This window comes from Patagioenas fasciata, chromosome Z (assembly GCF_037038585.1).
Source record: "Patagioenas fasciata isolate bPatFas1 chromosome Z, bPatFas1.hap1, whole genome shotgun sequence".
NCBI lineage: Eukaryota > Metazoa > Chordata > Aves > Columbiformes > Columbidae > Patagioenas > Patagioenas fasciata.
In genome coordinates, this window is record NC_092560.1 from 28,839,439 (window position 1) to 28,861,074 (window position 21,636).

Genomic DNA, 21,636 nt, shown 5'->3' on the forward strand with positions numbered 1-21,636 from the left:
AAGACTAATAGCAACCAACAAGGACTGGGTAGTATACAGTAAAGGAGACAAAAATAAGTGGAAAAAGTAGCTGAACTTTGAGGTGTTGCATACTGAATCTGACTGGTTGGTCTTACATGGAAATGCAAACTGGAATGAGAACTTGGCTTTCCATCTCCACTGCACTCTGCTTTTCAGTTTAAAAAAATGATTTCTTTGTTCACAGAAGCCTTGCAATTACTTGCAAACTTATCAGCTGCTATAAACAGCAGGATGCAGAGAACAGAACACTGCAATGTTTTGTTTGATTGAAAATACTAAGAATTATATCATGATATTCAAATTCAACCTTGATGGAACTGACCATAAAAAGTGACCTGCTGTACCAGACCTCACTTGATGTGAGCCTTGGAAAAATAATTACATAGAAGAACTCTCTGTTCACAGCCCTGTTGAGTTAGAGAGAGGAAAAAAATAAAATGATGATGCAAACCATATCGATCCAGATTTTATGTAAAGGTTTTCAAGTTTCACTTCTTGTGTGATGCTTGTGGGCAACTGTGGCCAGCTAATATTGGAGAGTTTGAAAGATAGGGAATTTCTTGCCATTCCTTATGTATGAACTTGCTTGTGAAGGAGTGGTTGGGGGGGTCATCACACACTTGCATGCATGTGAGTAAATGCATACGCTTACCTGCTGGTGAGCTTGTGGACGTACAGAATTAATAACATGTCAAGGTGACAAGCAATCAGTCCTAGTGCCTGTAACTCCTCTTATACATGATGTGTCGTGCAATTCATAAACCCTTTCCATCTCTTTTAGGCATCACACACTAGTTACCACCTCAAGTTGACTTTCCTACTAGTTTTGGCGCACCAGTAGCTGGCTACATAAGGAGAGTCTGGAAATTGGTGTACAGCAGTTTCCAGACCAGCTGCTTGTATTAAAATTTCTGTGGGGCATGGATCTTCATCCTGCATATACAGCAGGCACTCTAGAAATGCTTTGATATAATGCTCAAATGTTCTCTGGGTTCAAGGTCATCCTTGGTGGAGTCGGTCACCCAGAAGGAAAGGTGACCAGCTCTCCCAGGCTTTGCTTGCTGTGGTCTGAGAAACAGCAATACCAGGGGCACAGGGACGTCCCTGCTCATGTCTCACTTGAGTTAGAGGTGGAGGGAATAAAACAGGAGGCAAGCTGACATCAAACTGCTTCACTTCTGGTGCATCTCCAAGGTTTTTGAATATTGTTGACGTATTGGTGACTCTTCTAAACATTTAAATGTAACTGTCATTTGTCTGCCATAGGGCCTGAAACTTTTAAAATCTGTGGTGTTTTTAGAACAATTGCATTGAGTTTTCTTCATCTGAAGTGCGTTATTTTTCACAGCTGTCATTCAGGATTGTTGCTTTCTCATTTACTCTTCCATTTCCTTTAGAGCAAAAGTTGTGTAAATTCTCCTCACTGTTGATTGTTGGTTGAAATGGAGGAGACAGCATGTGGCACGTCAGGGATCTGACCCCTAATAACTCTTCTCACTTTGGAGATGTATCGAAATGCTGAGGATTGTACAATATATAAATAGAGAAGGTAGCTAATGTGAAAAGAAGAAAAAAGTGCTCGCCAGGTGTTCATAGTGTCAGATGTTTGTAGGATATTTAGAGTACTTCAAATAAGCAACATGCAGTGTTAGTTCTCAGAGTGAAAAAAAAAGCCCACTTTACCACAAATGAAACCAAACAACAAAGCAACAGTTTAATCACACGTGTTGATATGGAGTAATGAATAGAGTGTGAATAATGTAGTCACAGATCACTCCAGATCTAAGCTTTATTTCCCTGTGCAATTTATAAGCATGCTAAAAATCACTTTGGCTGATATACTCTCAGTGCTCAACGTGGCTCTGCAGAGAGTGACCGCATACAGAATCAGAAAAAAAATGATAATGAAGTTCCACTTGTTTTTTTAGAGATACAGGTGGCCATCAGCTGCTTTTTTCAGTACCTTACTGCAACAAACAGGAATTAGGGAGATAACAAGGAAGATATTTCAGATTTCTTCAATGATAATCCAACTGTAATTCTACTGATACAGACAGCTTGCTGCTTCTGACAGCCACAGAAATCCTGAATGTGTTTAATGTCAAAAAATGGAGAATGATGATATGATCTGTCACTCAGATCTGCCAGAACAAGAAACAGAGCACAAGATGAGAAGAGTGTGTAAAGCTGTGGGAATAGGGCAGAAAGGTGAAAATGCAGTTGTGTTTTGTCCCACTGAAAATGGTTGTTCTAGTGTTAATGCACCATGAATCTTAAATAACAGATTCAGTAGTTGAACTATGAAGACTGTTGTCTTCAGTGACTTTGAAGAAACAATTAAGGAAGTGATCTTCCTAATTATTGTCATTAAGTTATTTTTGAGCTCTTTTCATCCCACCATTATCACGATGGCTTTTTCATCTGTACTGTGGTGATTTTTCAGGTCTAAGGAATTAAAAGCCTTCTGTTAAGCACAACTTGCTATGTAGGTGAACTCTCTTATAAAGTTTGTACTTTTATATTACATGTGGTGTGTCAGGTAACATCTAAGAACAAGATAACAAGACAATTTCACAACCTAACTGTTCTCCCTGGAAAATACTTTGAGATGAAGCTGTTGATAGTTATTCACAGGTGGCATAACTCGCAGTCACACAGCACATTCTTTGTCAGTGAGAACCCTCAGTCTGGCAAGAGAAATTGGGATTTGTAGTCGTTCTGTCAGGTCCACACCCCCGCCCCCCCCCCAAAAAAAAAAAAAAAGTGAACCTAAAAGAAGGAAAAAAAATTCATTGTATTTTTTTTGCTTGTCTGTCATGTCAGATGTCAGCAAGCATGCCTTCAGGATCAAACTCTTTGATGGTGGAGGTTTCACTGCACCCTTAGGGACAGTGCTGGGCAGTTTTGCTCGAGGTACGTGGGACCTGGCAGAGCATTTGGGATAACATGGCAGCACTCCAGCTGAAATTTACACATTAGAGGCAGTAAGGGAGCAAGCAGATGTCCCCTGGCACTCAGCTACCTGCCAAGCTCTGCAGCAGCCAGCCAACTATTTCTGTCTTGAAGGGTGTCCTGACCCGACCTTCCTTCCTTTCTCTGCATGTGGTTGTCTCCTCATGCCCCACATTTAAGAGCAGTGTTGTGTATCCTCACTCATGCCAGAAACCATCATTGCATGAGCTGTGAAAGCTCATTTGATTGGTATATGGAGCTTGAGTTTCCATGTTAAGTGGAAAGTGCTTTGAGGTTTTATACTTCACACGATTAAAAAGATTGCAAAAGGAACTGAGTGCACAATCTGAATGCCTGCAGTGGAAGCACAACTTTAATTCTGTTTTCATAATGGGCTTGAAGAAGAACTCCTTAAATCTTTTTTCTCCCCTCAGAGCATACTCATTTCACGTCAGTGCAGATGGTCAGATGCAGCCAGTTCCTTTCCCTCCTGATGCCCTCATCGGTCCAGGAATCCCTCGCCATGCCCGTCAGATCAACACTCTGAACCACGGAGAAGTGGTGTGTGCAGTTACCATCAGCAACCCCACGAGACACGTGTACACGGGTGGGAAGGGGTGCGTCAAAGTCTGGGACATCAGCCACCCTGGCAACAAGAGCCCTGTCTCCCAGCTGGACTGCCTGGTAGGTGAACAGCAGCATACGACAGCGAAAGAAGATAGGTTGTGTTAGGATTGAAATGCTGCTAAGGTGCAAAAACCAGTGGCTACTTGAGTGCTGTCATTGGTACCGAAACTCGATATTTCATTTGGAATTTTGTTGTTTCTTTTAGAACTGAGTTTGAAGCATGTTCCTGGTCGTACTTGTGGGTTTCCCCACCCCGCAATGAATCAAAACGTCTTTAATATCCTAAAATTGTATTGGTAGAGGGTAAGATCAAAGGCAGCACAGCAAATATTGTTTATAAACTTTGACATTTGTTGGCAATCTTAAAGCTTGATATTCTGTCATACTAAAAATTGCTGTCTTGCAGCTGTATTCTCCAAGAATATTTGAAGGTTGTGTCACGTATTTTGTGTGCGAATGCATTTCCCCATCTTAATGTGACAATTAAAAATATTCCTGAGTGTTATTCAAAAATTATTTGAATGTGCTAACAAGATGAACCATTGTTAGCAGCTTTTTTAATGTCATTTACCAGTTCCTTGTAAGATGTTGCGTCTTGTTACAGAGGCATTAAAATGAGAACTATGCAGCACATGTAGATATATAATGAATTGCTATACAAGTTGCTGCACAAATGAAGAAAATTGCCCAAATATTTTCCTCTGACATCTCCTAGATGGTGGCACCAGGTCTCACTGGAATGGGGGAGGGGGCAGGTGTGCCGGGAATTTGGTACTCCCCCATGCTGAGAGGTTAATGTGCTGAAATAAACAGAGTATGAAAATGTAACTTTCTCTACAAGCTGTTGAATACAGCTATCTTGAATTGTTTTGGGCTGGGTTCAGGTCTTTGCATTTTGATGCTAATTAAGATTAAATATCTCTCACTACTGAATTTTGTAGATCAAGTTTAAGTACTTCCCTAATGTCATGTAATTTTCTGGCATTAATACGCTTTATCATTGTCATAAGTATAAATGGCTCATTAAAACCAGGAGGGAATACAGTACTTTTATGGATTTCTGCTTTCATGTTAATGCTGTTTTCCTTTCCTCATGAGTAATCTGTTGATGGCTTCTGTCTCCACAGAACAGAGATAACTACATCCGTTCCTGCAGATTGCTCCCCGACGGCCGCACCCTAATTGTTGGCGGGGAAGCCAGCACGTTATCCATTTGGGACCTGGCAGCTCCAACTCCGCGCATCAAAGCAGAGCTGACATCTTCAGCTCCAGCTTGCTATGCCCTGGCTATCAGCCCTGATTCCAAGGTTTGCTTCTCCTGCTGTAGCGATGGGAACATCGCAGTGTGGGATCTCCATAACCAGACTTTAGTAAGGTAAGTCAACAGAACGGGATCATCAGGTTGTGAAGAATTAATTAGACATGGCCTGACAGTCTCTTCTGCATATGTATGCCACTTTCTCCACTGTGTCTGCGTAGCTCCTTCCAGTATTTCATTGCTAGGCAATAGCCATGGTAATACCTTGACAAAAGTCTACATAATTGTTTATATGTTTTGAGAGTCTCTTAATTCTAGGCCTGTTGAGCAGCCCCAAAACTATAATTTCCTCAGATCAGCTGATGTTGACACTGCTGTACGTTCTTTGAATAGATAAGGATTTTGTTTCCATGTAATATAGTGTGCTCACACTCCATTCTCTTTAATCAGTGCTCCAGCAAATATGTCTTGGATAAAAATGTCGTAAATTACTGCATTGCAAACTTAGGATCTCAGGGGTGTGAGTTGCTGCACAGCACTAATGTACAGTAAACTAGGAGCCAGTCACACAGAGCTTCTCTGCACACTGCACTGTATGTTGTTACATGTAACATTTCAGTATTGCATATAAAGCCAAGCTTTTACTCCCTGATGTTCCCATTTAGACCACTTTTTCTCCTACAATCATACCACTTTGCTTTGTGAGGGTGGGGTATTTTCAGTCAAATAGGGGATGTCACACAGCAGCAAAGATCCTCAGACTGTCTGACTTGTGAAGTGTGCTTTTGAAATGAAATTAGTGCTTGGATGTCTGACCTGATTGCTTCATCAATTCATCACAAAACTCACGTGGTCAGCCCGGAGTTTATATTAATCTCAGATTGCTGTTGGAATCTACGTTACTGTTGTCTTCAGTGACTGCATGTCAGGGACTGAAAGAAAAAAGAGATATTTTGTATACATGCTCATGTATACAATTCTTTCCAGTGTGAGAATGTGGATATCTTCTTTCAACATTTTCAGGCAATTTCAGGGCCACACGGATGGAGCAAGCTGTATTGACATTTCTAATGATGGCACCAAACTATGGACAGGAGGCTTGGACAATACAGTCAGATCCTGGGATCTCAGAGAAGGGCGGCAGCTACAGCAACATGACTTCACATCACAGGTTCAATCTCAGGAGCTTTAGCATGTTCAGAAAAATCTGTCATGGTTTTCAAAAACAAGGACTTTTATCTTTTGTGGGTTTTGTTTCTTTGGTTTTGGTTGTTTCTTTAAAGCAAACTCAAAGAGAATTCCAAGGAATTTTAGACTTAGTCTCACACCTTTTACACCTTTTTTATTTTTAGTATGGTAGCTAAACATCTTTCTGGATTATGACTATTTGACAGATTATTACTTTTCCCACGAAAGTAGTGGATAATCCCTTTTAAAAAAGAATTGCCAGATTGAAGTGTTCTTGTGTGCAATCTGTTCCTGTTTCTGTAGATTTTTGCTCAAAAATATTTTATGAAAATATTTTTAAATGCTGTGAGGTAAGCTAGGACATTAACTTTTATAGCCTGATTCAGTGCTTCACTATTACAATTGTAATTCAGCTTTCTTTACATGAACTAATTTATCTTGATTACTATAGTAATTGGATTATCGTGTTTTTAAAACCGTGGTAGCCCAAAATGTGTTTTTGCATAATGTTAACAGTGTAACAAGAGTCGGTTTTGAATATCTCAAGCTCATTCCTTTACTGACTGAAGCATGTGCTGTGCTAATTCCAGATCTTCTCACTGGGCTACTGTCCAACTGGTGAGTGGTTGGCAGTGGGAATGGAGAACAGCAATGTCGAGGTGCTGCATGTTACTAAGCCGGACAAGTACCAGCTGCATCTTCATGAGAGCTGTGTGTTGTCACTCAAATTTGCTCACTGTGGTAAGCAAATCTTTCTATGCCAGTGTTTTCCCTCCTGATAAATTTGTTCAAGATGACCCTTGAATGAAAGCAGGGGTATAGTTCAAAATTAGGTGTTATATCTAAGTATTAAAAATATTTTTAAAATTCAATGTGACTGCTTTTGCATATGAACTACTTATGTTGTGATTGAACATCGTAGTGCAACCAGGTGAAAATGTGACTATTCTTTGAATATATTTTCCAGTAATGTGTGAGTGCATTGTTCTTACGATTAATCTGTTTCTTGGGGTGCATTCCTTGAAAACAAAATGCAACAATAACATTGAAACAATCTGTTGCAGGCAAATGGTTTGTAAGCACTGGAAAAGATAATCTTCTTAATGCCTGGAGAACACCTTATGGAGCCAGTATATTCCAGGTAATAATCTCCTAAAAGCTGTTTTCCACATATGTTACAGTGCAGTAGAGCTGCACATCGCAGGGTCTGTCATTAGCTTAAGGAGTTTTTAAATGGAAATTCTTGGCTAATTACTGTGTTCTTATGTTACAGACTTCGTCTGTAATTAAAGAGAGATACACTTTTATCCTTTCAAATATTTGAGTAATTTAGCTCCTAAAATAAATTAACCCTTTGATCTAAAATTGTTTTTAATATTCTTCTTCTCACCTCACCTTGTGCATATTGCTGTAGTAGTCCTGTAATACAGTACCCAGGTCATGTTGTTAAGTGAGCATTCACTGAAAGTCCAAAAATGTAGCTAAAACAGTGAAAGTCATATTCAACACATGCATTTTTCTTGGGCAAGACATCTGAAGTCAGTGAATTGGACAGTCTGAAGACTGTATCCTTGTGGAGGATCCCTGGTGGGGGGACTGGAAGTTGTAACCTTTCTGTAGCCTTTAATCCCTCTGTGTCCAATTCTAATGGCACTTCAGTGCCATTAAGGAAAAGTGGGATTTTTGGCATGTCCTTCTCTCCTTCACTTACAGATACCTCTAGGTTGGGAATGTTTTTAATTGAGCTAACTGGTGTTTAGGTTTAAAGGTCAGGTCTCACCTGTACTGGTACCTGCTGTGTCTTCGCTGTTGGGGACAACGCAGTTTGCCTTGGCAAGAGAAGGCTGAGGTGTGAGTTTTCTTAGTGGAGAGTATTTGGCTCTGGAACAACCTCCCACAGAAAGCCCAGATTGTCCTAACAAGTGCACATCTCCCCGAAAACTGATGTTAAAACCCCAGTGAAGCTTTCTTAATGAGGGGCAGAGAAAGAAACTTCCTGTGCAGTAAAGCAGAGGTTTATTGGCAAAAACTTTGCATGAGTGGGAAGCGTTTAGCTCTTGAAGTGACAGGCAGAAAAGAATGCAGACATATGTTATGTGAAGAAAATATGCACTAAAACAGTGAGAAAAATGTGACAATACGTGCACATCATCTCAGAAAAGACAGGAAAGCTGGGAGAGGCAGAGCCACTGCATCCTGGTGTATCCTGTGGATGGTAAAGACATAATTTTCTTTTTTTTTTTTGTGTCTTGTAGTCCAAAGAATCCTCATCTGTGCTTAGCTGTGATATCTCTGTGGATGACAAATACATTGTCACTGGCTCTGGGGACAAGAAAGCTACAGTCTATGAAGTTATTTATTAGAGACAAATCTGAATGCAGACAGAACTCCTTCTCCTAGCACTTTGCTGTATATTCCTTTTTTTGGTTTCTAAACTGAGAACTTAAATGCTCATCACAGTTGTGGAATTTATTTTTACCTTCTTAACTTGCTGTTGATTTGTGAATGCTCATTAAGAACTTGTGATACCAAATTGTCAGATAGCTATTTGGCAGAAGATGGAGTAAGCATACTTACCAGTGAACTTGACTCTTTAATTATGTATTATAGCTGTAATGTATTTATTTTGTTTAAAGAAGGCTTTCTAGCAATGAACTGACTAAATAAAGCTGTCTGGCCCGGCTTTAGTTTGAAAGATGCATTGTATACTTTGTGTTTTTACAGATGGATAAATTGGGGATCTTGGAGAAGGATGTTCAGGAGATAGTTAAAGTTACACTAAATAGACTTGTAGTTTCTATTTAAAAGAAAAAGAAAAGAAAAAAAACAAAACAAAAAAAACCAAAACAAAATAAAACAACAAAAAAACAAAAACAAACAAAAGAAAAAAAAAAAGAAAAAAAAAACACACAACAAACCACACACTTTGTTATATTTTTTAGTCCTGTTCTTGGATGAGACCTCTAAGTGTTATTACAGTATAATTATTTGGTGGGAAGATGCTGTATCTTAACTATTTTAGACAGTCTTGGAAACTTAGGAAATTGCAAACTGTAGCCAGTAATCTACATGCCTGTGATGAATGGCAAATTCAGTTCACATCTAAATTAAATTCACTTTAAGTAAGAATGTGCTGATTTATATATTTGCAATGTTAATATAGCATCTTGTGTACAGATTTGTTCTCAATGCTTTTCTGTTGATCAACATAAAGCATTTTGGTGTCAAGCTAGGTTTTTTAATATAAGCACCTCTCTTTGTTATATTGTAGAGAGTACAATAAGTTGCCTCAAAGAGTCACCTTTGTTACTTCTGGAAACTTTTGCAATGTTTCCTTGAAAATGGGGATATGTGTCTTTGGGCAATTTTTCAATTACAAGAGATTATGAAAATTATTTGATATGTTCTTTGGAAACTGCACTGAAATAAGGATGGATGCCTACCAATATACAAACTACAAAAGCAATGACCTCCAAGGTAGGATTTACAAGAGTACTCATTCCGACATACTAAAAGGAATGGATTCTCATTGGGATGAGGACTTGCTTTGTTCGCCAGCAGTTCAATCCAAGTCTTGATTGGATGTCTCTAAAACGGACGCAGACTGAGCCATTGTGCCAGAGACAACGTGTTATCTTTTTATGTTGTTGTTGTTGCTGTTAAACTATGACCTGTGACTTTTTTTTTTTTTTTGAATGCTTTAAAAAAAATCTTTAAGTCTGTGGATCTGCTGATGTACAGTGCCTTTGCTGCTATGGATCAAAATCAAAAGACCCGTGTAGATAAATCTTATTGTATAAGTAGAAAATTACTTAATTTCATACTAGAAATGGATTGATGCTGCAAGTTAAAATGGACTGTTCATTGAAGTTCCAAATGTGGTAGCAAAAAATGGTGTCTTAAGTGCTTAGTGTTTGATGTCATTAACAGTTTCGTAATACTCTACATTGTAGAAAGATTTTGATACTAAACTGTGTCATTGTACATAGTTCTAATGCATTGTATTGACCACAAGTACTTCTATATGGTAGATTATTGTTTGTGCATTCAGACTTTTAAGCATTAAACATAAGTAACTTCTAAGATGCATTTTTCTATTTTTTTCACCTCCCTCATTCTTTTTATGCATTATAGTCTCAGTTATGTGTGCAGCATGCTATCTGTAAGGACAACAGGCCTTCAGTCACAGAGCATGCCACTAGAGATAGTTCAAAGTTTTGTCACTGGCAGACAATGCAGAGGCTCACAAAATTTTCCTGAGCTGGCAAAATCAATGGATTTATAGTTTCCCAAGTGACCTGACTGCAGTGATTCTGAACTTCGGGCGTGTCACCTAGGAGTTTGTCACATTGTATTTGTGCAGTTTCTCATCTGGTACAAAGCTTTATGTTACCCATACCTTGGAAAGCATGAAATTAGGAATGATTCCGACTCCCGTGTCTGCTGAAGAATGTGGAGCTCAGCAGGATGTGGGGAATGGTGTTGCACTTGAGCATCACGCCTGGGTTTCCTCATCCAGAGCTAAAACTTGTTCACAGCTGTGCAAAGGCTTCTGTTGACTACAGTTCATTGTACATGAAGAATTCAACATAGCTTCCATTGTGCTAAGACACAGTTTGAAGTGAAATGGGGAAATTAATTTATATACTGTTGAAGAGGCGAGGGGGAGAAGTTGTGCTGTTTCTAACAGGAGGAATGGAAATGGGAAAAAATCCAAAGGGAAATAGGAATTAAACCTTTCTCTTGTACCCCATTTCTGAAAAGCAACGTTGTGTGTGTTGGAAACTCCCAGGTGTGTAAGCCTGTCCTGCAGTGACGTGCCAGCCCTTGGTGATCACTGGTACAGGAACCCAGGCTGAGAAGTTCTTTTAGTTTTTTCGAAATGCAAAAACAAGGCTTAAGTTGATGAGGCCATTTATCTATACTGTGAGTGACTGGGTAATACTTGCTGATGGAGGAGAGTGTAAATGGAGGTTTACCTCCAGCTATCAGTTTCCTTAGAGTTAACAGTGAAGAATTTTCTAGATGTCCCCCTAGAATAATAGAAGTTTTCACTCGTATTGAGGTTCTGTATTACTTAGTACAATAATGCTTCATAAAGGTAAACACGGTACATATGCTTTCTGTTAATTGTTATTCTTGTCTGAAGAGATATAATTTACCTGTTATAAATACCACATTAGAAACACCTTTTATTTTCAAAGCCATTCAAAAATTTAAAAGGCTAGGCTGTACTCCATTTGTGAACAAAAGAGAAACCACCTACTTAATTTTAGCAGAGGATGTTATATTTTTATGTACTAATTCAGGCATGAAAGGTTATTTAAAGCCCTTAAGATTAAGCCTTCCTTTAAAGAGAAGAAAACATTTCATACTCCTGAATTTGTACAAGAGCTAGTTTTGACAGCAGAGTAATATACTTTTAAAGCATGATGCCATATATCTGCTTATTAATGTTTGTACTGATGGCTTGTAAACAGTCTAGGAATTAAATGCTTTAATCCAGGATTACTGCAGCTAAATGTGTAATCATCCTAATTTTTTTCCCCTTCAGGGCTCAGTGCAAGTGAGAAGTGGTGCAGAGCTACTTCCTGGTTTCTAGTTAAGCATACGTAGGCATATCTTCCTTTTTCATTCCTTGGTTTAACCACTGCAGAGCACCATTTTGTCCAAATTGTTTTGTTACATATGTTTCTTGCACCACAGACAATTGGCCAGCATACTCCATATTAAAGGTACAACTATTGCTTTCTCTATTCTTTTTCCTCTCTCAAATGTTTTTTAGTGCAATGATACATTAGGAAGGCCATTTTTTTCTGATCTTTCTGTCCTTTCTGACTGGCCAGTATAAACATGTTTAAGGAGTGTATTTTTCGTGGTATTTTCTAAAAATATGCAATTTTAAGTTATATTTTCAAGTTATAGTTCTTCTGCTTGTTCGTAGCCAAAAGTTATTTTTCTCTTCTGTTTCTTTTTAAACTACTTAATTATGTTAAAAGGAAAAAAATATTTTACTGGCTGTGATTTTCCTTTATTGAAGGATTTTTAAGTCTGTACTGGAATAGTTCAAATTAGATTTTGTGTTTGTTTTTACTGTAGCACCTGAAACACATAGGGAATTCCTTCTTCCTGAAATATTGGTGGTTGTGTCAGAAAAACAGGAGGATAGCTATGCAAGTCTACGTGTATCTGGAGTGTCTTCTAGAGAAACACAGGTCGGATCCTTTGCACAGATCAGCTCATCTCTGCTGAAGACAGCAATGCTCCCATGATTTACAGAGCTGAAAATTTACCTCACTGCTGTAGGCATAGAGGATCCAATCAGCCCATTTGGATTGGGGTTTTTGTTTGTTTTTATTTTGGCCCTTTAAGCCTCTTCTGTTTTTCTACTAGTATGTTTATTTGTGATCATCCCTACCAAAATCCTGATGTGACTGGCTTCTACTCAAGAATTTATGCTCTGAAAGAATGAAAAGCAAGAAAAAAATTGTTAAATATGCTGAAGTTTTCATATGTGCAGGAGTCAGGAAATTCGAAGCAGTAGCTTGGTCTGCAACTGCTTCTCATTTGCATTGAATATGCTACATCTTTGTGACACCAAATTAGCACTGAATACAGCATTACAAAATACACTTTAGAACATCAAATATGGCTTCTGAGAAAAATGTCGCTTTGAATTTTTCAGAGCAAATGTACTCTGAAGAGCTCAGCCGAAGAACTGCTCCTATGTAGGGTATGTGGGAGAAGTAGCCACATGTGGTAGTGAAGACCTTTTCTGATAATTAACATCTTGTAGTGACCACAGTGACACAGTACCACTGGAAGGGGTTGGGCAGTGTGGACTTGATGTGCAGCCAGCCAGTTCTGCCATATATTTACATGAGCATCCCCTTCCCAGGCATAGCTGGAGATGAATCCTGGAGTACTGTGCTGTAGAAGATCATCTCTGACAAGCTCTTAAATAATGCACCTGCCGCGTCTGCTTTTGAATCAAGAGTTACTGAACATAACTCTTGAGATTTCACGTTTCTTCCGGTATTTGGAGTATGCTGTTTCCACCTCACAGCAAGAAATTTTTATGTCAGAACCAATAAATGTTCTTACTCTTACCAAATGATTTTCTGTCCTGGTTACAAGGAAACAGTATTACAGGGTCTTTTTTTATTATTAAAAATGGTGTTGTCTGACATTTACAACATGTCCATAAACCTGCCATCAAGTGCAAAGAGGCTCTTCTGAGGGGTCACTTTGACTCACATAGTTAAATTATAAAATATTGTTGCAGAAATACATCTCTTTTCTTGTTTTGGTGGGGATTAACCTGTGATATTGTATTCATAGTATACACGTTAAGGGGGGGACTGTTTAGTAGTTACTCCTGTACCTGTTATTTGGACTTAGCCATCTACCCCCAGAATGCTAAAATGCATCTGAAGGGTAAAATCAGTAAGTACAAATATTTAAGGATTTTTAAAAAAATTCTGCTCTTCTGCAGTAATTATATTGACCCAAACTGTCTTTTAATGTCATATCAAGGTAAGCATCTGTATTACACCTTCTTTTCATATTCAAATAAAGGAAGGGGTGGAGGAATTTAAAGCTAATCTTTACCTTTCAATCAAATCTATTCTTTAAAAGTTACCTCAACACTTGTGCTTGGAGGAGTAATTGTCTTGGTTTTATTATCTTTGAAGGATCTTTTCACAAATGTGCTGTGGCAAAATCCGCAAGAATGCTGTAAAGGGAGATAGGTGATATGCCTGCTGTTAAAAGCCATGTTTTAGACCATGCTGTTGCCATAAGAAATAAGTCAGTCACTTGGTGGTCAAAGCTATTACCTTATTTCCCAAGCAAAACCAAATACAAACATTTTGGCAGTATATTTAAATGCGTTTCAGTGTCTGTCCAGTATGGCTTTGAGGAGTTTCAGCAACTGCATGTTGATTTTCTTGCTGTAATTTAGGATGCGCTTGATGCAAGGAGTGGTACATAGCGATGAGTGGGGTCCCAGGGCCACAGGCAGGAGGTGCCATGTGGAATGAGCTGCTTTGCTCTCTGCTGCCTGTCATGTAGACAAATTATTTGTTTGAGCCCTATGTAAAGTGGTTTTTATGTTATCCTACATGAAAGGCATTATCTAAAGGCTAGATATCTGTTCTTTAGAAAAATTTGTCAGAGCTGTATTGAAATATAGGGAGACATTTTCTGTTGGGGAAAGAACAAAGGGGGACCTCTGGGGAATCAAGAATTTCAGCCCCTTAACAAGCACTGTAAATGTGCAAATGAGACGGTTGTACTGCTGCATCATAAACGGTCAGTCTTCTGCCTAGTAGCTGGGGTGGGGAGAAAAAAAAAATCTAAAATAAATGGTGTAAAGATAATAAACTTCTCTGTGTTTCAGCATGGTTTAAAGGTGTTAGATATGAAGTCCCAATTTACATTCATTTTAGAATGAATAAACATGAATCCTTTTATGATATTATTGATGACATGGCTAGCTGTCTTACAAAAAATAGTGCTGTTGAAAGAATAAGTATAGTTACAAGGCTTTCTTCTCTCCAACATGTGAAACAATACTATACCAAAAAACTTCTAATTTACAGTATAGTCTCCTAAGCGTGGACAGTGATGTTAGTATTTCAATGAAAATAGGTTTTTCAAAGCAACATTAATGTTAGCCTCCCTTCTTTTCCTGATTAAAAAAGTTCCCACCTCTGTTGTCAATTACCTGATTTCATTCAGGCTTTTAACAGCCAGAATAACTTCTCTATGTTATATTAATTTTAGGGGTTTTTTTGGGGGGTGTGACTCCGCTGCTATTTTCTCAGTCCTTCCTCCCCCACTGAGAACCTTCCTGAAGCTGGTATTCAGTGCTCAAAATATGCTATTGCTTGTGGCTTGGTCTGGTTGTTGGGGGTCACTCAGCAAATGGGAATGGAAAGCATTTGCAGGATTTGGCTGGCTTTTACAACTACTGTGACAGATGTTACAGACTCATTTATGCCTTTTTCTTCCTCTGAGCAGTCTTAAATAAAAGATTGCGGTAGGAGCAGTCCTCTGTCTAGCTGACCCTCCTGCTTTACCAAGTTTCACAGGTGCTCATCAGCTGGAAATGACAGACGAGGAGAAGGAGCTGGGAGTCCGAGCTGGGCTTGGCGTGCCAGGAGGAGACAGCCGTGAAAGAGACAAATGTGACCTAGGATGTGTCAGGAGAGGCATTTGCAGCAGAGATAGAGAAGTATTGCTGCCATTATTCATGGCATGGGCGAGACCCTGCCTGGAATAATAAGTACAAACCTGGTTGCCAGTATTGAAAAAATGTATTTGAAAATGGAACTGATGGGGAGAAGGGCCTACTGGGCAGACTGGAAAATCAAAGGAATGGAGAACATGTCATGTAAGAAAGGCCTACATCCTTCCAATCTATCAAACTGGCAGACCGAGAGCAGATACATTTGTCCTCTAAAAATGCTTCAGATGTCTATTCATCAAGCCTGTTATAACTGAAAGATAATGCTAGCTTGGAAAACAAGTAAGCAAAACAGTGTAACCTGAAATTAAAGAGGCACCTGTTAGAGCAAGGAGCACCTGGAGTGGGTTTGCAATCTAGAGACTCTGGAGAACAAAAGCAGACTGATTTTAAGATGAGGGTGCATTGGGGTGCATAGCCCATAGGTCTCCTCCAGTCCTACATACATGCTTGACCTGCTTATATAAAGGATGTGTAATGGAATGAAGGGATGTTTATTTTGAAAAAAAGTTTGGTTTGAGAGAGGGAGAAGAGGAAGGTGGGTGAAGAGAGAAGGGCTGTCAAATGGAGAACACCCATTTGGAGTGTTTCTCTGCAGCTGAAAAATGAGCACTTCTCCCTAGGTCTATTTATTATGACACTGCTTATCTAAAAACAATAGTTAAAAAGAAAACTACACATTATTCAAGCTCTAATGCAGTGTGTTGCAGCCTGCTTAGACTCGCTGGGTTTGTACTCCATCAGCCCAGACAGGTGATCTGGTTTCTTTTATAACTCAAAGTGTTTGGATTTTTCTGAGCTTGGAGATAGAGCAGATGCTTCTCCTCCCCACATCTGTTACTGGTCATGTCCGTAGCGCTTGGGCTCAGTGGTGTTTCCCCGACCGCAGCTATGCAGACTGATAACTGTAAACTGCTCAGAATAACAGCAAGGGAAGAGAGGGGAGATAATTTTGGCTGCACAGGAGGGAGGCAAGATGATTACAGCTAGGTGTAGTCAGTTGTACTGCCTGCAGCTGTGCCCTGCTGTGAGACATGTGGCTTGAGGACAAGGATTGCCGAGGATCCCTTCACTTACCATGTCTGGAAGAGTAGGGGAAAATGGTATTAATAGCCAAATTGTTCCATGTGAAACACAGGCAGTATTCTCACACCAGGCTGAATTTTACCAGCCTTGCCTTCTAGATCAGGCATTTTTGAATGCCTAACAAATGCAAAATTTCTGAGCCTGCCACAAGTATTTGTATACTTAGGTCTGGGCAAGTTTGCACCTGGAAGGATGTGAACATGCATGTACAGGCTTGATGGATCACCAGGAGCGTTGTTTCATACCAACTAACTTATTTTCTTTCTGCAACCGAACATCAGTCCACCAGAGAAATCATTATCAGCCACCCTGCTTAGCTTTTCAAATAACTTGTTTAATGTAACAATGTCCAATGATAACAACACAAGAAAACTTTGAGCTGAGTTTTGTGGGGCCTCACACCAGTTTTAGGTATGAAATAAAAAAGGAGTCTGATGCTATTGAAGTTAGGTACCTGAATGGTATCCAACTGGAATGCAGCAGGTTGGTAGAGGAACATACAGAAGAAATGAAATAAATGAAGGCTGAATTTTCTTATGCAGAAAAAAGTCATGAAGCTAACTACATGCTATATTTAAAAAAAAAAAAAAAGAACAACTCTCTGTTTTCCTGCACCTTGAATGTACAATAAAAGAGCACAAACACCTGTGCTTGGTTGCTCCTCTGTAACTTTTCATCACTCTGTTTCACTGGATTATGAGAGGAGCCTGCTGAAGACTTTGCTGCGGACCTAAAAGGATAATGTGACTACTGCTAGCTGTGTGGTAACACTCCTGACATCATTTATAGCAGCTTTCCCTCAGGGAATCACCTAATATAACTAGTGACATTTATATAGCACCTCTGTCCAGTGCACTTGACAAACCACAGGCACAGTCCAGGGAAAATGTTATTTATTGCTGAATTCCAGCCATTCCTGGGACTGGTGAGAGGCAGCTACTTGGCAGAGAAAGCATATGCACTAAGAAATAAGTAACTCCATATGCTTTTGAAAGTACAGGGTAGCTACTTCTTGTTGTTAGTAAAGATGTGTTCCATGATGCACTTGGTCGTGTGAGCAGGTTTTGATAATCCCTCGTGTTTGTCACCTGTTTCCCAACCCAGTCGTTTGCACTGTGGTAGTACGATTTCTTGAGAAGGAAGGACATGAAATGATTGTGGAGCGTTTAGGTTCCCCTTGTTAACTTTTAGTGAAATACTGACCCAGCTTGGCAGCACTGTAATACTGGAGACTTAAGGAGCATATTGTCAGGCTTTTCTGCCTGGCAGTCCTAGCTCTCTGCACACAGATGGGCTCTGACTTCAGGGACATAATACATGGCTTTCACCCTCGGGTCTTCTGATCACCTCCCATTACATCTCTGTGGCAGCTCTGTGACCTTCAGCCTTATGGGCATTCCCATGCCTGTGGTAATGGCATGAGAGGCCAGGAAGTCTGCCTTTGTCCTAAAGCATCTAAAAAAATTGTGTCCTGGACTGGTTGTCAAATGGGAGCATTTTGAGTCCTTAAAAGGGCTTTTCTCTCAGCTCTTGTCAGCTCATCTGGGGTATACCCTTTCTCTGAGCTGTAATCTCAGTGAGTCTTTCAGGAAAGGATTTTTTTATTTTATATCATTTCCTGATAATCTTTTTCTATTTAAAAATAAAGAATTTTGATGTAGGCCCTTCAGCTTCTTGGGACAGCTCTCTATTGTGTCTAACCAAAGCCTCCAAGCACCTTGGCAATTTCTGGGTGTACTGTACTTGCAGCTCAATTCATTGTAGTTTTTGTAAGGCCTGGCATAATTGAAGAACAGAGTGCAAGAGAGTTAATTCCTTTAAGAATGTTACTGAATTTGTTCAAAAGGTATGGGGTTGGTTTCTACCTTTTACCTCACATCTCTGTGGCCCTAGTAGCCCAGTGTTGGTTTGTGACAACATATTGTTTAGGGGACCAAAAAAAAAAAAAGGAGTTCCTGTTCCAGATTTACTGTTCAACCTACTCAGTCACAGTGTGTGTGCTGCATAGTCCTATTTACTAGCACAAATGGATGAATATTTGTCCTATTATTTGGTTTTTTGCTTCGTTTTGCAACATTTCCTTAATAAAGGAAAGGGTTTGTGTCCAAAGTACGGCAACAAAGATGATGAAAGAACTATATGGCATGGCAGGAGAGGAATGGCAGAGGATACTAGGCTTGTTCATCTTGGAGAAGAGGAAGCTGAGGGGTGACCTCATCACTGTCTGCAGCTTCCTCATGAGGGGAAGTGGGGTGGGAGGTGCTGATCTCTGTCCAATGACAGGATGTGAGGGAGTGGCTTAAAGCTCATCAGAGGGAGTTCAGATTGTATATTAGGGAAAGGTTTTTCTCTGAGAGGATGGCCAAGTCCTGGAACAAGCATTTCATGGAGGTTACTGTGGCCCCAAGCCTGCTGGTGTTCAGTAAGGTTTTGGACAATGCTCTTAGACACATGGTTTAAATTTTAGGTTGCCCTGTGTGGAGTCAGGAGTTGAATGTGATGATCCTTGTGGGTGCCTTCTGACTCGGGATATTCTCTGATTCTAAATTACAGACTTAAAAAAAAAATAAAGAAAGAAAAAAGAAAAAAAATAAAGCCTTCGAACAAACTACAAATACCTCAAGAAAAGTGTTATGTTTTTCCTTAATGGAAGACCTCAGATAATTCATACTAACTCACTTTAAAAACTGAAATTTATATTTTAGACAAATTTTCATCTGGAAGCTTTCTCATGATGCAGAGCTTAGGCTCCCTACCTGCATGAGGGCACCCAGGGCATGACCTTGGGTGAGGTGGGTGGCTGATGTTAAGTACCCTGCTCTGCTGAGCTCAGAGCAAAAGCTGATGTGCTGTGCAGGCTATTGACCCTCGCCATCAGATACATACCTGTGTGCCTGTGTCTTTTTCCTATCTTGTTTTCGAGGTTGCAACCTCTTTGCATGTGAGAATTATCTTATGTCTTACGTGTGTACAGTGCCTGGCCCTCTCAGAGATCTCTGTGCTTTACCAGAACACAGATAAAGCTGCGTCCTGGTGACTGGTTCTAGTGGTCTAGACTGAACCAGTTCCTCTGAATGAAATGCATTTTTTAGTCTGTTTTACAGTTGATTGCTATAATAAACTTTCACATCAACTGGTTATGGTAGGCCTGGGATTCTTTTTTGCTTTCTTGGGGGTTAGGAGATATAGTATCAATTCCTACAATCTTATTCTGGCCAAGCTAGAAGATCATAAAAATATGTTTGATGTTACTTTGTGATATATTATGTATGCCTGCACCTGTGTCTTCAGTTGGAGTATGGGATATTAGATTCTGATGTAAATCATGTTTGTTTTTTTTCTGTAATGTCTATAATGAAGCAATTTTTCCACAGTGGCTCCTAATAAAATATTCTGATAACGTCCTCCATTGAAACCTATGGAAATTTTTCTGTGAAGATACTTTAACTTGGCTTTTATACTTTATTAAAATATATTTTATAAATATGCTTCTGTATGAGACACTTCGATATCTATGGATCCTAAGTGGGAAGTGTAACTGTTACCTTTTACTCAGGGATTCATTTATAAACTACGTAACATTATTTCTCTGAAAGATTACGTAAAGGACAGAAACATATTTTTAACATATCTGCTTCAGGAAATTTGAGATTGAAAGACAGGCTAATGTGAAAACATGACACATCAATAGATATCCCAGGATCCAGAATGCCGGCATGTTGTGTGTCATTATGCAGAATCACGTATAAAATGAGGCACCTCCCTGAGGGACATCATGATGTCTTTCAGTTGGCATTTATTGCACACTATGATGTTACTCTTGGACGTACTAGTCTCTTTGGAGGTCTTAATGTAACAGGAAGGCTTATAGTAGTTTCCCAGGCAGGCTAGAAATTTAATATTTTAAACTTATGTTGAGTCTCTAAACATCCCTCTAATAAATAATCACAACTGGAGTCTTGTTTCTCCTTTCCTGAACCCAGCTTCTGGATGAGTGAACTTTCACAAAAGACTGCATCAAAATTGAAAGCCTTCTCTAGGCATTGTTATGTGATGAATACAGGACATAGAACAAGTGTGTAACTCTCTTTTGGGTGCACCCTTGCTCATCAGGTATAATAACAGGTGGTGATAGTTATGGGAGCCTGGTTGTTGTATGATATTTGGAGCCCTGTATATTTTCTGTTCTGTCAGCTAGGGTAAATGTGGCATTTTCTGTGAATGGTGATGGCTGGAGGTACTTGATGAGCTCCAGGAAGATGCTTCCATTAATAAACATTAGTATCTGTGTTTGCATTTCTGTTCCGAGGCCTGCTTTATAAGAACCTAGTAAAAATATATTTGCTTTTGTTACAGACTTCATTTATGTAAGGACTTGAGACAAAAATGGTCTCATTGGGATAAATATTATGCAAAAATTAGAGCAAACATTGAGATCTGCTAGAAACAATGTTCATCAAGGTCCCTTGCTACTAAAGATTTTTAAATAGACTTTTAGTAACCATAGGAAAATCTGTGATTGTTTACATAAAAACATTTCAAGATCTTCCTCTGTTATAAGTTATGTGTGGTGAGTAGGTACATTAATGTTTGCAGTAAATCACTTTATCATGGTAAGATAAAAGGAATATTTATAATTTCCTTATAATGTATTTGGTTTCCAGCAGATGAAAGATTATGAAGTTCTTCCTCTAAAGAGAACTGTATTTCTTGCAGTTGTTAAACCGCTATCAGCTGCATAAAAATGGTTAGCCTGTTTAAGTGTTTCACCTATCCAATAGTCCAATGCAGATAAGCTACGATGAATGACATGTATAAACCAAGTATGTTATCTTGAACAAAAAAAAAATTATAATTTTCATTTGGAGGCACCATATATAGCCTACAGTTTCCATTGTTTGTTACATTTTTCTGATGACTTATTTATGGTTGAATTTTTTTATTTTTTAATAAGTGAAACCACAAGTTCATATGAGCTGTTATAATTCAAGAAGTTACAGTAAAATATTATTTTCTGTATAAGCATCTGTAAATTTTGATGGACATAGTTTGACCTTCTGTAGTACGGTCTATGGATGGCCTTGGCATTAGCTCAAACAGTCGAAGAATCTGATGTTCCTTTATTCTGAGAAGTAACAAAATTCAAAAAACATTGTCATCTGTTTTTAAAGATGAAATCAGTTTTAACCTACCTCCCTCTTTGCTGCAGGCAACATTATTTTTGCAAGCTACTGCTGGGAATGGTATTTCCTTC

The 21,636-nt window shown here is 39.1% G+C and overlaps 1 protein-coding gene across 3 annotated transcripts in view; it reads left to right on the forward strand.

Moving 5' to 3' along the window:
• Positions 1-10,129, forward strand: part of LOC136114788 (transducin-like enhancer protein 4) — a 98,593-nt gene extending 88,464 nt beyond the window's left edge. For all 3 annotated transcript variants that reach the window (XM_065860358.2, XM_065860359.2, XM_071802879.1), the window contains 6 exons: positions 3,408-3,657; positions 4,728-4,975; positions 5,882-6,029; positions 6,637-6,787; positions 7,111-7,187; positions 8,302-10,129. In XM_065860358.2, coding sequence (XP_065716430.1) covers positions 3,408-3,657; positions 4,728-4,975; positions 5,882-6,029; positions 6,637-6,787; positions 7,111-7,187; positions 8,302-8,409 — 982 coding nt within the window. In that variant the 3' untranslated portion in view covers positions 8,410-10,129. The remainder of the gene's footprint in view (positions 1-3,407; positions 3,658-4,727; positions 4,976-5,881; positions 6,030-6,636; positions 6,788-7,110; positions 7,188-8,301) is intronic.
• Positions 10,130-21,636: the final 11,507 nt, after the last annotated feature.